The 18,249-nt window shown below is 38.0% G+C and overlaps 1 protein-coding gene across 1 annotated transcript in view; it reads right to left on the bottom strand.

Annotated features, from left to right (window-relative positions):
* LOC129237543 (sex peptide receptor) overlaps positions 1 to 15,652 on the bottom strand; it is a 77,549-nt gene extending 61,897 nt beyond the window's left edge. The window contains exons 1-2 of the mRNA XM_054872356.1: positions 15,608 to 15,652; positions 11,680 to 12,662 (exon numbers count right to left, since the gene is read on the bottom strand). Coding sequence (XP_054728331.1) covers positions 11,680 to 12,202 — 523 coding nt within the window. The 5' untranslated portion in view covers positions 12,203 to 12,662; positions 15,608 to 15,652. The remainder of the gene's footprint in view (positions 1 to 11,679; positions 12,663 to 15,607) is intronic.
* Between the last annotated feature and the right edge of the window lie 2,597 nt (positions 15,653 to 18,249).

The following is an 18,249-nucleotide window of genomic DNA, read 5'->3' as shown; positions in this document are numbered from 1 at the left end:
TCGACTTGATAATGTATCGGCTTATTCATTTGTTGCTTCGTCTGGTATTCCCCAAGGTAGTGTCAAAGGTTCACTATAATTTATCCTCTTCACTAATGATATGTCCTCCTGTTTTTCATTCTGTAATTTTGTTCTATACGCGGAGGATCTAAAAATCTACTATGAAATTAAATTTCCAGAATATTCAACCCTTCTCCAGCGTGAGTAGAATAACTTATATATATTAACATTAATAAATGTCACTATACTTCGTATACGAAAGTTTTTAATATTGTTCCAAAAGCTTACTACATCTCAAACTCGCCGTTAAAGTCAATTAGTGAATTTAAAGATCTGGGTGTTTATTTTGAATCCAAGCTCAAATTTACCACCCACATAAACTTCATAAATAGTTCGCAATGTTAGCCTTTATCCGTTGAAATAGTTGTTCGTTTTCTGATCCCTATACTTTCAAACTCCTTAGATTGGTCCAGGTTAGAATAAGCGTTATTCGTTTGGAGACCGTTTCATGCAGCCTATTTAAATAGATTAGAGTCTTACTGTTTTCATTCCTTATTAATAAATTTAATGTCCCTAGAGTTACTTATAAGACTATTGTCACAGGCGGTGTTGGATCGCCACCATTCTCAACAAGCCAGCATCTGCTTGTCCGCTGTTTGGAAAATTTTTATCAAACTCGTACCAATTCAAATGCAAGGGAATTAAGTTCAATGCAGCTTCTTTCCGTTAAGCAGCAACTTGTGCAAATTCCCTGAAAATCTATTAGAAGTAGAGGTCATTTTTAGTGAATTATTCTTAAGCGCAGCAGCCCATTTCTGTCTTTCCTGGTATATGGGAAAACAAAATTCGTTAAGTGTAAGTGCGAACAATCTTTACTAGACGCTTAAGATCACATGTCCTACAAAAAAGCCTATTGTGATTGGCCCTTATATGGCCCGCATTTGTGGTTGACCCTTACTTCTTCAAAACTGAACAGGACAAAATGATGAACCCGTCAATGATGTGCGCCACAGGCAAACAATGCTCCAAGTGGTTAGTAATCGTTTAGCAGCCATTACTTCGATGTATTTCGTCAAAGTTTTGGTGAGCTAATAATTAAAAAAAATTGTTTGGAAGGCAGGTAAAGCAGTTAAAGTCAAGTTTTCAAGCCATTATCTAAATTATTTGCACATAAAACCTCTCGACGGGCATACCAAAGTAAAAGTTTAAGTTTTCTCGAACACTTATCCGTAGACTGGAAAAATTTTGTGATTTGTAATCTTAACTTAACTTTGCCGGCACTAAATCTTGTAGGGAAACACGTGGCCACCGCCTTGACGATTAGACTTAACAGTATGGCGATATGGAAAGGCCGGTGGTTTGGCCACGCTTCTATTTTGCATACCCTGAGTACTTACAAACAAGAAATAAACTATTAAATTCTTAGACTCACCTTCCAAGCCGAGTACACCGTCCAGAAGAGAGTGCTAGACCCCAAGGTCAAGAAGAAGGGGGGAATTAAATTTTTATACAGATGGTTCCAAGCTAGACGAATAGGTTGACTATGGAGTATTTTCAAAAGAATTAGGGCTTGAACTATCCGTTCGACTACCAGACAACTGCAATGCCTATCAGGTAGAAGTTCTAGCCATAAAAGAAATGGCTACTTATCTAAATTTGAATGCCGTAACAAAAACTACTATAAATATATTCTCGGATAGCCAGACGGTCATTACATCAATGAAAGCGGCTAGACTAAGATCAAAGGTTGTACAAGAATGCCGGGGAGCCTAATTTGTATTTGCGTTATAATCAAGGTCAGCCTTATTTGGGTTCCGGGGCACAGAGATAATGAGGGAATTTGCAAAACCCATGAGCTGACCAGGAAAGGTAATACTCCGCTACTACTCAGTGATAGTAGTATCATCGGGCTACCTATAGTCACGAGCAAATTAATAATTAAAAAATAAGAGGTCAATAGCGCATGGAGAGATAAAGGCAAATGCGTAACTGCTAGGTTACTATGGCCGCAAATAAGCATGAAAAAAGAACAAAGGAACTGCTTAGCTTTTCAAAATAAGATAGATTCGATGGTCGTGGCTTGTATAACAGGTCCTTTGGCAGGCATTCTTCGAAACTAGGAGTTTTCTTCCATGAATATGCAGAAGTTGTAGAAATGAGGAAGAGGAAGAAACGGTAGAGCACTTCCTTTCCAATTTCCCAGCCTTAGCTAAAATCAGCGCAGGTTGTCTAGGTAAATATTTTTCAATTTCCTTACAGAACGGCCTGGCATGGAGGTGGGACCAATCCTGCGCTTCATAAGAGCCACAACATGGTTCCACGAAGAAAACTAAATGAGGTACCCGTAGCGGTCACCGTAACCGAATGGGTTGGTGCGTGATTACCATTCGGAATTCACAGAGAGAACGCAGGTTCAAATCTCGGTGAAACACCAAAATTAAGAAAAACATTTTTCTAATAGCGGTCGCCCCTCGGCAGGCAATGGCAAACCTCCGAGTGTATTTCTACCATGAAAAAGCTCCTCATAAAAATATCTACCGTTCGGAGTCGGCTTGAAACTGTAGGTCCCTCCATTTGTGGAACTACATCAAGACGCGCGAGGCAAATACGAGGAGGAGCTCGGCCAAACACACAAAAAGGTTGTACGCGCCAATTACATATGCATACACATACACATATAAAGGGTGGTTAAATTTCAAGGGCCGATGTTGAATGTGAACCACACCTAAACGTCAAGTTTTTTCTGCATTTGATTTGCCATTTTTCAATTTCACACTAATTCAATTTGAACGATGGAAAGATACATAATCGAGCAACGCGTTAAAGTTATTCAGGCTTATTATGAAAACGGGCGTTTAAATCAAAATGCATATCGCGCACTTCATCTTCGGATTCGTCCGATTCGCCGGTCAGAAGAAGGGATGTGGACGATATGTGGTTTCAACAGGACGGTGCCACTTGTCACACAGCGAACGAAACAATGACTCTTTTGCGCGAAAAATTTGATGGCCGAATAATCTCACGTCGCGGCGATGTCAATTGGCTGCCAAGATCATGTGATTTGACACCGTTGGACTTCTTTCTTTGGGGTTATTTGAAGGAAAGGGTGTACGTCGATGAGCCAGCAACAACTCAAGAGCTAAAGGATAAGATAGTTCGGCACATTAATGGCATAGAACCTCAATTATGCCTCAGCGTCACCGAAAATTTGGACCATCAGATGGAGGTGTGCCGCCGAGGCCGCGGCGACCATTTTGCCGATATTTTTCTCTATACGTAATTGATTTACACCAGTATTATCATAATAAAAAGAAATGACAATAATTTCCTAAAAAAAATTGTATTTTATTCAAAATCAACACCGGCCTTTTAAACTTAACCACCCTTTATATACCCGCGTCGCACGGTGGTGTCACAACCATCCTTTGAGGTCTAAGCGAGTTGGTCGTATTGACCGACTACCACCATAATCTAAGCTAACCTAACTTCACTTTTATTTGACACAATAAATTTTCGAAACTCCTATCAATTAAACCCGATACTGAAAAAACGACATATCGGGGTCCCGTAATGCCGGGATTCACATCAACTAATCGCCGGACTTTCAAAACCTAAATAACATCAAGTCCAGATTGGCCTTAGTCCTGTAATCTCGTAATCCTGCAATCTCGAAATCCCGATATTGGCATTCCTAATCACGAAACTCGTAACCTATATTTCACAAATGTATACAAAAAATTAAATTATACAATCGAGTACTTTGAAAAGTTAATGAAGTGCCTACAAATTTATAGATTTTACTACTTGTGAATTAAACTGCTTTAGCATAGTGTTTTTACATAAAAGGAACCCATAATTACAGCGTAACGCTCATACGCGCTGTAGGGTGTAAATTCCTACAAATTTGTCACAATGCCGCAGCACAGTCTGTTACCATGAGAACGTGTTAGTAATAACCGTAGCAACGCAACTAACAACTGTAATTAAAAAATCAGCAATTTCACCATACGCTGTTAATTAACTTGGATGCCCGACCAGCCATGCGTACGTATGCGCATATACTCGAATGCGGGTAAATATGGCGCAAATATTCATATTTTTCAACAGACGTTGCCGAGTTGAAAGTCGAAGCTGGAGTTTTTCACGTTAAGCTACTTAACTGCGAATATGTGTGGATGCATTTGGCTTGTATTCGTTTAAAGTTTAAAGCCACTCATTGCACATTTACATGAAATCACATTATGATAAAAATTTTGACTAACAATTTTTTTTTAATTTGGGAGCTAAAGAGCTAGGAATATCAAAAATTGTTTGCATTCAATGAGTACCCTCAACTAAACTTCATATAAAAAATTATAAAATAAAATTTGTATCGCAGTTATCTGGCCACCTCGTTCGAATAACGTATGGCACAAAAAAGGGGTATTCCCATTGTAATTGTTTAAATGCAAATGTGGAGTATGAAATTATTCAATGAAGCCAAAACTGAAAGTTTTAGTGAAACTCTCGAATAAAAGTGTTCTTTCTATTCCCATCTGGAGTGTAGACAACTAAATCGAATCCAACGCGACGTAAGGGTTATTTTTATAATTATTAAATTCACTAGTTTCAAAGAAATAGAAATCAATAGAGAAAAAAGAGTATCTCTGGTAGCCTTCCTAGACATAGAAGGCGCTTTCAACAACATCCTACCGAAGGCCTTAATAAGCGCAATGACTGATTTGGGTGTCGCCGAGGGTCTTGTGAAATTCACAGAACAGTTGCTATTAGGCAGGTTCGTAATTTCGACGTTGGGCCCCTCGACGATACGCAGACCTGTCAAGAGGCGCACCCCTCAGGGCGGTGTACTTTCTCCTCTACTGTGGATTCTGGCAATCAATTGTTGAAGAGTCTGGAGGGAAGGAGGATACACGTAGTGGCCTACGCAGACGATGTAGCAATTTTAATTAGAGGAAAATTCCCAGATAGCCTCTGCAACATAATACAAAATGCTTTGAACGATGTAAGCCGGTGGGCTGCATCGAGTGGTCTTGGGGTAAGGCCCAACAAAACAGAACTAATCATGTTCACCAGGAAATACAGGATGTCTGTTCTAAACCGCCCTACCCTTGAGGGAATCACACTCTCATTTGGGGAAGAGGCGAGCTACCTAGGACTAGTATTAGATAGGATGCTCTCGTGGAAACAAATGATTACTGATAGAGTAAAAAAAGCAGCCACTGCACTCTATGTATACATGCAAAAGAATTGTGGGAGAAAAATGGGGCCTAACCCCAAAATTAAGTGCACTAGCTACATACAGCGGTGGTACGGCCTATCATGACATACTGTGTCTTAGTCTAGTGGCCAACACTTGAGAAAAGAACAACAGTAAAACGCCTTGAGTATTCAAAGGGGTGCTATTCTCTGCATAAGCGGGGCACTAAAGACTACGCCCACGGCACCGATGAATATCGTGCTGCACTTATTACCGAATGAGGCCTACAGCAAACAGCTGGCAGCGAAATCGGCACTCAGGTTATGAGAATCTTCTAACTTAGCCACTATCAGAAGGGGTCACGCAAGAATACTAGACGAATACCCCATCCTACATCAAACGACAGACTTTTGTAGCTCAGTATTTAAACACATCCTTTACCACAACTTTTCCAATGAGAGAAGATTGGTACAATGGGGCAATAGACATGAGAAGCGGAATCAGCATTTATACTGATGGTTCCAAGCTAGGTGGGGGCCTTCATTCTGAAGGAATAAATACCAACATCTCATTCCGGTTACCGGATCACTGCAGTGTATTTCAAGCTGAAATTTTGGCTATCAGGGAAGGCCTGCTAGCCCTAAATAAAAGTGTCCTCACCACAAGCGATTTAAAAATATATTCTGATAGCCAATCGGCCCTGAAAGCTTTAAAATCGCCGAATATTAACTCGAAGACAGTAAAAGAATGTAACAACGGTTTGATAGAACTAAAACAGTACTTTGTAATAAACCTGCAACTGCAAAGCATAGGCCGCACAAGCCGACTGTTGAAACTAAACATGAAAAACATGAGAAATCTTCTCGTGGTCCTAACAGGGCATTGTCTGATTGGCAGGCTTGCCAGTAGACTGGGAGCGCCCTATAACGACTATTGCAGAAGCTGTAACGACATTGAAGAAGAAGAGAGTATAGAATACTTTCTATGCAGGTGCATGGCTCTGGATAGAAGAAGGTGCAATATTTTAGGAAAAAGTTCTCTGAATAACTTAGCAGAAGTAGCCAATATAAAAATAACAAGTCTTGTTAGATTTGTTAAAGCCACAGGTTGGTTCAATGAGAGCAATGTAGAGTGAGGAAAGGGGCAGCCCTGGTCGTATCACAATGGGTCTACAGCAGGCCTAGGTGTGTCAACCGACAACTACTATAACTACCTACCTACCTAATTAATTATACAATATAATCGCCGTTGCTATTTACAACCTCTTCCCACCTCGCGGCCAATTGGTTGATGCCGTTCTGCCAAAAATCGACTGGTCTGGTGTCAAAGAAGTTGTTGAGCCAATTTTTAAGAACCTCTTTGTGATTGAGGGTAACGCACTTCATATGGTTTGATAGGGACGGGAAAGATGGTAACTGGTCGGTGCAAGGTTCGTTTGGTAGTTTGATCATATCGACCAGGTCTTTTTAGTCGAATAGCCTCATTCACGTTGTGTAGCTGAGCAATGTAGAGCTCCTTCTTGGCGGTGGCATTCTTTTCGAGTATTTCCTAGCGCAACATGCCCTCCCAGTCCCACCAAAGACATATCATGATCTTCTGTGGATGAAGATCCGCCTTGACTGTCGGCCTTAGCGTATCTCCTGGAGCCACCCACTCTTTTCTTTGCTTCATATTGATGTATTGGTATAATGACATCATTTCTCATCCACTGCGGCGATTTGGTACAAAAACACGGTGACCGCGTGTTGCTCGATGATAGGCGAGATGCTGAGAAGCAATTTGAAGGCGACTTCCTTTGTTTTTTCGTTGAGCTCATAAAGCTTTCAATTTTTTGGTACATCCCATAGAATGAATGTGATTAAGCATTATATTACAATCACAGCTTATTTTTTCCGCCAGTTCACGACTGGCTTAGCAATCGTTCTCCTTTATCGAAATTAAAAGGCCTTCCGCTGCGGACGGTGTCAAAAATATTGATTTTTGCCTCCTGTTCCTCCATTTCTAAGCCTCAAAAGTAATAAAAGATTAAATAACTCAAAAGCAGAGTTAAGTTAGTTGTGTACCATAGAGCAGAAATGTCTATCGAAGGGGTACTTTTCCTTTGCCGAATAGCAAACAAATCGTTATAAAATACAAGAATATCTAATGGTTCCAGGATGGAACAAAGGGCCTCCAGACTTAAAGATTCTGAGCAGGATTTTGTAATCGCTGAAATCAAATAGCGAATTCGAGATAGGTGTGCATCTTCTCTTTTATATTTTCCAATTATAATAGGCAGCCTCTATGAACCCCGGATGACACCAGCAGATCTTCCTCTGCTCACATCGTGACGGTTTTTTGAGCCAGCCACGCACGAATCTAATTCACTAGCTCCCAAGAGCCTTAATATGACAATTTCTTGATGACAGACTCTTAGGAAGTATTGCAAAAAAAAATTCTCATATTTCAAAAATACATTAAAGCGTCGCATTCAGGTTGTACAGGAATATGCTGAAACTCCTTTACAGTTTGGCAATGCATTTTTTGCTATAATGAATCTAAGTCCAACTAGTTGGAATCAGATGAAAAAAGTTTGAGTGCTTTGATATGATGTCTTTATTTGGTTATTATTTGGTTATTATTATTTTTGATACTTTCTACATCATTGTAAAGCATTTTGGGTTAATGGTAGCACAATATATATTATGACTATATAACATTTTGACGAAAATTTGTTGTGGCATTCAGAGAACGGTCAGATGATAGCTTGAAACATAATTTAATTTTCATTTGTTCACGATAAAATGATTATAAATATATATCTAAATATATAAGAAAATGTAAAGAATACTTCAGTTGAATCATGATTATCCCTTTAAAATCAATCACATGATTGAATGCTCGTAGTTGGCAGAAAAAATTCAAACCTAAACAATCTTCGAAAATTGAGATTTATTTAAACTATTTGGACTATATTGAAAATAATAGCGTGCCTAATTATCAACCGCCTGAGAGTTCATTTGGAAGCATCTATAAACTCTTGACAGGCGGAATTTCACAATGGATTTTCTTGCGCCTATCAAACAAACACCCTTAGGAGTGACATCGAGCAATGTGTTGGGTATAAGTATGAGCTGCATTTGCTTTTTATACACTTTGAAAAAGTCTTCAACAGCATCAATTGGGGAACTATCTGATCTGCTCTGGGAAGAAGAGGTATCCCAAATAAGCTAATTGCTCTGTTAAATGAGAGCTACAGAGGCACGAGCTGTTACGTCCAACACAAAGGATTGCTTTTGTGAGCCTTTGCAGGTGCTGAGTGATGTTCGACAAGGATTCATATTGTCTCCAATATTACATATTTCTTCATGTCATTGATTCGTCACGTGCGCTGCTTTTAATAATGAAAGCCAGAAGAAAGGCATTCAATGGCAGATTTTTTTTTTTAGATCTCCATTTATTTCATATAATCTGTCATAACAATAACAATAAGTACTATTTTTACCTACAATTTAAAGAAGAATCATCAGTGGCAGATAAACAATCAATTTCTCAGGTATTTTGCTACTTCAAACAGCTTTCTCAAGACTTGCGGAAAAAGTATCAAGGTGCCGACTACAAGAACAGCTCAAGAAAAACGAAAGCGCTGCACTTCAATTAGATCACATCAGAGCGAGCCGGTGACACTGGACGCACCACAGTATGAAAGCGTAAAGAAATGTTTCTACTTTGGCTACATGGTCACCCCAAAAGTGGCTCTGTGTAAGATGCTGAGTGTAGGAATAGCAAAGGCATCTTTTGGCATCCTCGTGTCTTTGTGGCAAAGTAACAACATCGGCCTTAATAGACAATTGCACATATTGAACACTAATTCCAAATATGTCCTCCTATATGGTTGCACCACATGGAAAGTAACCGCGACAATCGCACGACGCCTGCAAACGTTTGTCAGCCACTACCTGCGCCGTATTGTAAGAAAAAAATTTTCCCCGTACAATATTCAACTCGGACTCGCTGGAAAAAAGCTAACTAGCTTTACGTGGTGTCTGAAATTCCAAAAAGAAAGTAGCAGTGGATAGAATATACGCTTAAACAAGTTTTAACAATGTTATATTACTAGGCAGGCCCTGTATTGGAACCCCTTCCAACAAGCTAGCCGAGGAACGGAGCCACCTGGAGTCGCTCAGCAATAGCTGACATGAACTCACTCGGTCTTAGGAGCACCGAATTAGGATGTACATATACATATATCAAACCCGTGCCCACTGTCAAAGAGCCGGAGTTGATGTCTTATGTTCCAATAGGAGTTAAAGGAAAAAATAATAAATATATCTATGCTATGCGTTTTTTCGATGCTTCCTCGACCTATTGGGAAGTAGAGAGTTAAAATATACCACAAAAATAATCCTCGTTTTCTTTTTCATAAAACTTCTAATATATGATATACCTAAAATATAAGGATCACATATTTTTTTTTTGTCGTTTCACCTTGGAAATATGCAAAAAGTAAAATTTTGAGGCCTCGAAAAAAAAGTTGGTCGCCTCTAACCGAATTGAATGTTATTAAATACCATTTATTTATTGGCTTCTACTCGTAAACCTTTGCTCATAAACAATATTTACGTACTCATTTGCTCTAAAGTAACCAAAAAATAAAAATTTTGAAAACAATTATTGTGAAAATGTTCACTAATTCTAAACCTCTGAAATGTTTGCAGCTGTTAAAGGGGCTTTTGAAATTACACCATTCCGCATTTGCCACAGCATACTTGGCATTTAAAATTTTCTCTGTAAATGCACAAATGATCAAAAAGCAATCAAATGGCCACGTGGCAGGAGGTTAAATGGGAAATGGGATACACCCCGATTGGGGAAAGGTCGGCAGAAAGTCCTTCTGCTACCAGAATTTGCTAATAATATCGATTTCATTTTAATATGTGTTTACATTTGCACTCTGTGTGTTGTCACTTAGAAATGTGTTTACTGTTTACATTTCACAAACGCATCCATACCCACCACTCGCTGACGCCTTTGCGACATTGTGCCACCGAGGCGTATACTTAATATTGAAATTAATGTTGCCGTCGTTGTCGCGCGTGTTTGCATCAAGGATCAGGCACTCGAATCACTTTGCATTACCAGCATACATTGCCATAGCAATGCGTGCATGTGTATGTGTGTGTATGCAAATGCATATTTTCCAAATCAAACAGCGGCATATGTAAGTGTAAGTGTATTGTGTGCATTCAAGAGACTGCATTCACGTCCAACTCCCCTTGACTCATGAATGCTCAGTGAAAATAATAAGTAATATGGGGCAAGGATTAGCATGTGTGTATGTATGTGTGCGTGTGTTTCGAATTTGATCGATAGCGTAAGACAGCAAGCTGTTGTAAACAAAGCAGTAACATCTAATCACGGCATTGATGCTTCAGGTTTTAGAATAATCCGGAAATTACTCCAATTTTAATAGTTTACATAAAAGGGTTACCCAGTTCTTAATTACAAAAATAATTAAAAAGAATGGACGAAATTTTTATTGCAAAATATTCTTCGAGTATGCCACATTCGAATATCGCACCATTCAAGGCAGCAAGTGTCTAATTTGTGAATGTTCTGCATTAGACAGCCAAAGACTTCACCACCTTGGGGGTACCATAGTATTTCTATGCAATCTTTGGAACAACAAACCAAAAATTGTGCTAAAATTTTTAAAAAGCCTAAAACTCTAGAGTTACAAAAACAGGCATTGCACAATAGATCAACTCTGGTCGCAGTACGTAATGGCCTTCTAATAAAAATAAAAATAATAATCTTAAAATAAGCTTGAGGGCGTTGGCCTTTCAACATCATTCTCATTCCATCTCCTTGTAAATTACATTATATTCTCTAACGCCAGTTGTAATATTTTATGGAAGCAAATAAATAAATACAGAGCAGTTAATACCAGTATTTGTTGCCTGCGGTCTACCTTTTACTGAAAAAACTATCCAATAGACAAATCAATTGTACACTAGTCCGCGTAGAAGTCGTCTGTCATACTGCAATTTTAATTACAGTAACTGGAATACGTTGGGTCGAATCTCCGTAGAATATTGAAAAAAAAATACAATAGTTTTTTCTAATATCGGTCACTGAGTTTATTTCTGCTATGAAAAGGATCCTCATAAAAAATACCTGCCGTTCGGAGTCGGTCCCTCCATTTGCGTAAAAGTATCAAGACGCACGCCACAAATAGGAGAAGGAGCTCGGCCAAATACCCAAAAAAGGCGTAAGCACCAATTATATGTATCTAAGTTATATTAAAATCCTATCGAAAGCAATATTTTTGTTTTGCATAAATACAAAAATCGGATAATAATCAGACATATTCAGTAATTCAGTTCCGAATGAGTTTCATTCAAATTTTCTGTCACTTTTCTTGGAAGTTAATTACAGAACCTGCCCAATTACTAAGTCACATAATAAAATTCAAATTCAAATTCAAAATTCGCACCACTTACCCATTAATACGTAATTTGTCGGCGTAGCCAAGTGTTTTTTGCTCAATACCACCACTATCAAAGAATTCGCAGCAACGGTAATAACCAATAGAAAAGGCATACAATAACCATATAAAGGCATACCATACTCCAAGGGGTTATCACAAGTCACATTCCAATATGTCACATTTGTATTGAAATCCATTGATTGACATGGAGGCGGATAATCATAATAATAGCTCGAATTGTGATCGTATAACTGGGTGTCATTGGAATCATCGGTATTGTCGACTGTGGCTATCATTGCCATGCCAAGGCCATTATAAGCACCGCTTCCACTGCCACTGCCACTGCCGCCACCACCACCGCCACCATCACTGCCCCAAATGGTAGGAACTGTGGTTGTTGTGGCTGTACCATCGGTGGCATAACGTGCAGTTGCATTGCCTCTATCCAGAATGGGCGCCATAATGGCGGCTATAGTCTCAGTTACAAGACTTGCGTGTGCCGTATTGTGTTGTTGTTGCTCTAGTTGTGCATTCATCTCTTTGTAGCACCCATAAAATTGCAAGACATAATCGGCGTATAGCTCGGAATCCGAAACAATTGGCTCACCTGCGCGTCGCTGTGTCACGTGTTCAACCAGCTGAGCAACAGACTGCAACTTTAAGTTCAACAATGGAGAAGCTTGTGAAATCTTGTGCAGTTATTTACTTTTAAATCTGATAATAACTGGTGCACAACGGAAAGTTGGTAATGCTATCGCTTTTGCATACAAAGTAAGTTTCGCACAAGGATCTTATTGTACGTACTTTCGGTGGCTAGTTATTAGACACTATTCGATATTCACACACTTATAAATATATAAATATATAATCTTTGGTATTGTTCTCTATGTAATTTTATGTGTCCATTTTGTATGATTCCTCAGCTGTTGCCATAAGGATTTGTTGTCTGCCATTATTAGCTTGCGTGCTAAACTTTTTCGAAAATTTAAAAATTGCCTGAAAATAATTAAAATATAGAATTAATGCATCAGATTGGTAGCTTAGAAGAAACTATGTTAAAGTATTTAGATTAGATGTCATAATTCTACACTCCTCCTATTTCCAAATACTATTTGTCAATAAAATTTTAATGGTTAGATCATTGCAAATTCAAATTCATCATATTCGCTGTTTACTATCGTAGCAGTCATGCTGGCGACAAAAACCTATCACCGTATGCGTCGCCACTAACTCTAACGGTAGTTATTTTCGGTAGCACGTAGTAAGGCGCGCGTCGAAGGTGCACACTCATCATTTGCGGATTCAGTTTTAGTGTTTTTAGGACGATTTTTTGGAAAGAAAAATTATTAAATTTAAGTTAAATTGATTTATTTAATAATTTATTAGTTTATCGGTTTTCAATAGAATCCCGTGCGGGTCCCTACAATGGGAACAAAGAGGAAAAAATTTATATTGGCTAGAGGAAAATCAAAATAAAATTATGGAAAGAGGCCCAAAACTATCAATAAATAGGAATAACAGCGGACAATGCATGGACATCAGTTCAAACAGTAATTCAAAACTACGAAAATACCGGAATATTAACATCAAGGCCAAGAGCGTGCCTGCCGAGGGGCGACCGCTAGAGCGTGGCGTTCTTGTGAATAAACAGAAAGAGAAAATCACAGTATTATAGGACTCTATTCTTTGCGTTCGAGCGCTGGGAGCGGTATAGTTACGTTGTATTCAAACTTTAGACGCGTTTTTCTCAAAACTATATTTTTGGAATTGGCGTACACGATAACTCGGAAAGTTATTGACCGATCTCCCTGAATTTTTTTATGATATAACTTTCCATGTGAATTTACAATTTCGAAAATTTTTCGAATAAATAATTTTTCCGAAGCAAAAATAGTAGGAAAATTTTCCCGAAAATTAAATATTTTTTTTTTTTTAAGCATTTTATTCCGCGAATTTTTTTCCCATTTGTTTTTAATTCATATAGAAATTATGACATTAATAAGCAAAAAAATGTTTGCTTTTTTTTATTCAGGTCACTGACGCCGATGTTGCAATGCCCGCCGATTGAGAAGCCCCGCTGCGGCTTTCCTGGAAGAATTTAGTGTACATCCGCCATTTTAAATGATTAAAATAACAAACAAAACAATTTTTATATTATTTCAAAGTATAAATAAATTGTATGCCAATTTTGAAAAAAATTTATTGGCTTCTTCAATATAAATAATTTTATTGAAAATCAATGAAAATATGGCCGTTTACAGGTATCTGTCCGCTTAAGAAGGTAAGGCGGGGGTCATGTAAAAATTGCTAGGAAGAAGCCATTTATTCATAGTTTTCACAAATGAGCATACATAAGCCTTTAGAATTTTGGAATTGGAATTGCTATCGAACGAAAAAAACTGTGTGGACGAACTCTGGTACAGCGCTGAATAATGAAAATTATTACATCCAGTGAAATTTAGTGGGATTGGGGTGACGGGTGCGCAAATTGCAGTTTATTGATTCATCAATAGATAAGTTTGCTTACTTGGATATTTTAAAACAAAATATAAAGCAAAACATCGAGGTTATCAAACGAATACTACTTTCGACAAGTCAATTATCCCAAGCATACGGCTCATATAGCAAAGTTATTACTTCTCTATAATGCCCCCAAGCTATTGCCAGCACATCCGTAATCGCAAGACTTAAACATTACCGAACACTTATGAACGCTTCTGGCAAGAAATCTAGGGAAACACCCAATTATAAGCAAAGAGGTTTTGAAAGGTGTTATGAAGGAGAAGAGGGAAAGATTACTGTCAAAGAGACTACCAAATTGACAAACTCCATACACAATTGACTTAATATCTTGCCGTGGAAGGGCGTGCAATGCACGTTGACTTGTTAATTGTTCTAGACTGGCAATTACGTACAATGTACGCCCACTGAATTAACTGTAAAAAAGCATGTCGTTTACTTCAAAAAGCAAAACAAATTCCAAATTCTAATAAATATTTATTTTTAAATTTTCCGCTGGGCATTGCAAAGGAAATTCCAAAATTGTTAATATACCCAACACGCGGAAGGACAAGTGAGGACATTTTCCAAGAAAAATTCCTCCTACCCAAAGTAAACAAAAGCCTCAACGAAGATGTATGGTATACGCGAACAAAATAAGAATTATATTAAGAAGGTACCTTTTCATAGACTAGGTCACATATAATGAAAAATATATGTATATATTTCAAATTCTTAAAAACTTGATTCTTGTTACTTTTTCAACTACCCACTTTTTATATCATCCCTTCCCTTTCTGTTACTATTTTTTCTATTTTATTTATTCCGTGAGAAGTGTTGAAATGAGTAACGATACCTACCAATGACCGATTAGATAGATGTGTTTGTATGTGTAGAAACCTAAACTGTCACTCTCAATTTCAATCCACCAACAACTACATACATGGCTCCTATTAACATTCTCATTCTGTTATACGAACAAGTTGTGACACGAATAGTTCTCGTGCTGACGAGCGAAATTCTGTTTCTTACTCCTTCGCGCTCAACACTCGATTTAAGTAAATTTTTTTTTATAAATTTTGCTTGAGCACCTTTCTCATATACTCCAGATCAGAAGGCGGGCATTGATTAAAAAGCACTAATGAAAATCATTTGACCTAGTGATTGGCGCAGCAACGTAACCAGCAGGCGAAATTGGTGTATTACAATTTGTATTGACCCGAATTGATGCTTAAAGTTCTAAGTATTCGGTTTAAAAAAAGTTCGACAGAACACGATTATTTAAATTATTGGCAGTGAGTACTCAAAAGTACTTAGTAGCGATTCAGTACATAGCTAGGATTTTGAGGAATGTAAAAATTAATTTTGGAAACTATTTTATATCCTTAGCTATATTTAGTTGACATTTAAATTGTAGATAAAAAACTTGTATGCATACGTACTTGGAAAATTTACAATTTTATTAATTTTAAGAGGTATTTATGGTTATTTATACTGGAGAACTTCTCTTCCAGGTTCACTTTCCAACTATCCATGTACTCTTTTCTGCAGTGTTCTTTATTATTTAACGATGTTTTAGTAAATGAATAATTTTTCAACATCTTTTCTGTATTTACGAGTGTTTACTGAAAGTTTTTACCAATCAAATGAGCTCATAAATCAATTACCAACCCATCCACTGCACTCATAAATTGCGATTTCCTAAGCATTAATCTGTCAACCACATTTCAATTTAACTCTAGTTCACTCATCGCTTCATTGCACAATTTTCTCTAAATAATTATTCTGATGCAGTGCATGCAATTAGAAACTTAATTGGTTGTATATCTGGCAGACCACTTGTGTATAATAGAGGTATGCGCTCACTCTTTACAGTATTCACGCTTTTAATTATAAAATTTTCCACACTGACAGAAATCGTTCCAATATACTACAGGGTCCGGGACTCGAAGTGTAACCTATTAAAAAGGCCATAAATTTAGTTAGGAAAATTACTTTTATTCAACTCAAAGTAAAAAATATGTGAAAATAATACAAAATTAGGAATCAATTTACTTTTGCTCGATATGACCAACTTTTGCCTTGAATATGGCCTTGAGACGGCTTTTTCAGCGTCTCGAGATTGCTGAATCTGTTAGTTCGGACCTTGCTCTCCAAACAGGTCCAAAGAAAATAATCTATCGGATTCGCGTCTGGTGAATTTCAGAGCCATTGTGTGGACGTTATGAAGTTCAGGAAGTCGTTTTTTAGCCATTCTTGGTTCACTCGAGCTTTGTGAGACGGTGTCGAGTGTTGTTGAAACGTCCTTGGTCTGCCACCCAAAATGATTGTCTGCCCATGGCATCAAAGCAACCTCCAGAATACTTTCCCGATAATATTTCGCATTCACCTTGACGCCAGGCTCGTTGAAAACGATTGGAGAGCGCCCATCTGCCGTTAAGGCGGCCCCAACCGTTACCTGTGGCGGGTGCTGCTTCCTGGTGGCCAAACGACGACTCAAATTCTCGTATGAATGGTCGGTCAAATAAAGCCTTTCGTTTTGGAAATTTACGAATTGCTCAATTTGAAAAATTTTCTCGTCATAAAACACAATGTTCGGAGATTAACCACTTTCGTGCAAGCGAAGCAACTCCTTTGCTCTCTAAAGTCTGACTTTTAGCTGCTTTGGTGTGAGATCATGCGCCTTTGGATCTTGTAAGGCTTGATCTCATTTTTCAATAGGCGGCGGATGCTACAATCAGATATTTTCAGTTCTTTCGCCATTTGATTGGCACTTCGTCGGGGATTTCGCTCAAGTAACTCCTTCACTTTGTGAACCGTGAGGTTGCAGTCTTTTGATGACCACCTCCATGACGTTTCGCGGTGCTACCAGTATGACGTAATGAGTAATGGTGCAATAAAGAAAAACTTTATTTAGTTGAAGGTGCTCGAGCTTACGAACCATCGCTGGTTGTGATTTTTCAGCCAACTATAATGCAATCACACTATTACATTTGAAATCCATTACTTATTTTCTTTTTTCGCTTTTACTCGCGGCAAAATACTTCCACGCGCTTGTAAACAATACTCTGGACTGTCATTGAGTCTACTAACAGGCAGTTGGTGTACATGCATCAACTGCGCGAGCAGTCTGAACTTGGTTACACTTCGAGTGCTGAACCCTGTATATATACACGTGTGTAACGGGATGGAGTGGGGTGTGGTAGTGACATCTTATCGTTCATTGAGCTAATTAAAACTAATTGAAATACTATTTAACTATATGAAAATTGGACGTAGATACCAATAAAAGCTATTTATTCCTTTGTGTTACTGCCTATTTGTTGTGCGCCAACGCTTCGAAAGCTATTCATTTGGGTTTTTTAGCTTGGAAAAACTTACAGCTGTTGCGGACTGATTAAGGGCAGTGACAAATATCCAAAGCTCTAAGCGAACTACCAACAGAGAGCCAAGTCTTAGAGGTGCATAAAGGGTAACTATTCATTTCATAAATCTGATAAGATTTTCAATATTTAACAGTCTATTGAAACGTCTGTTATTGCTATTGCTCTGTTCAAGCCAATATGTTTGATAAAAAAGGGGTCATCAAATAACGAAAATTTAAGTTATCGATTTTTTTGAACACGTCATTTGGTAATTAAATTTAAATCATCAGAAATTTAGTTTATGGTTAGACTTTTACAACAAATTCTGAACTTTGCTTGAATATTAAACCTCTTCAAAATATTATATAATAGAAGTAATTTTTTCAACTGAAATTTATTTTGATCACAGTGGCTATGTAAACAATTAGAACTGTCGTACTCTGAAGTCATGTCGTTATAGTGAAGCTCACGCATCCACAATGCGCGACTGTTTTAGGCGGATGTTTTGTTTTAGAAAGAAAGCAGGAGGTCACCGTTACAGTCAACGGCGAGCATACAAAATTCGATTTCAACAGGATGGCATTACGTGCCACAGAAACAAAATGATATTCGATCGTTAGCGCACTGCCTTCGAAATGTAAAAAGAATAATCCTGAAAAGATGATATCAATCAATCAAACTATTGGGAAGAGCCGTAAAGGAGAAATTTTTTGATGGCC

Source organism: Anastrepha obliqua, chromosome 2 (assembly GCF_027943255.1).
Source record: "Anastrepha obliqua isolate idAnaObli1 chromosome 2, idAnaObli1_1.0, whole genome shotgun sequence".
NCBI classification, from domain to species: Eukaryota; Metazoa; Arthropoda; class Insecta; order Diptera; family Tephritidae; genus Anastrepha; species Anastrepha obliqua.
The sequence above is the reverse complement of the archived record's forward strand: the minus strand, read 5'-3'. Positions and strand labels throughout refer to the sequence as shown.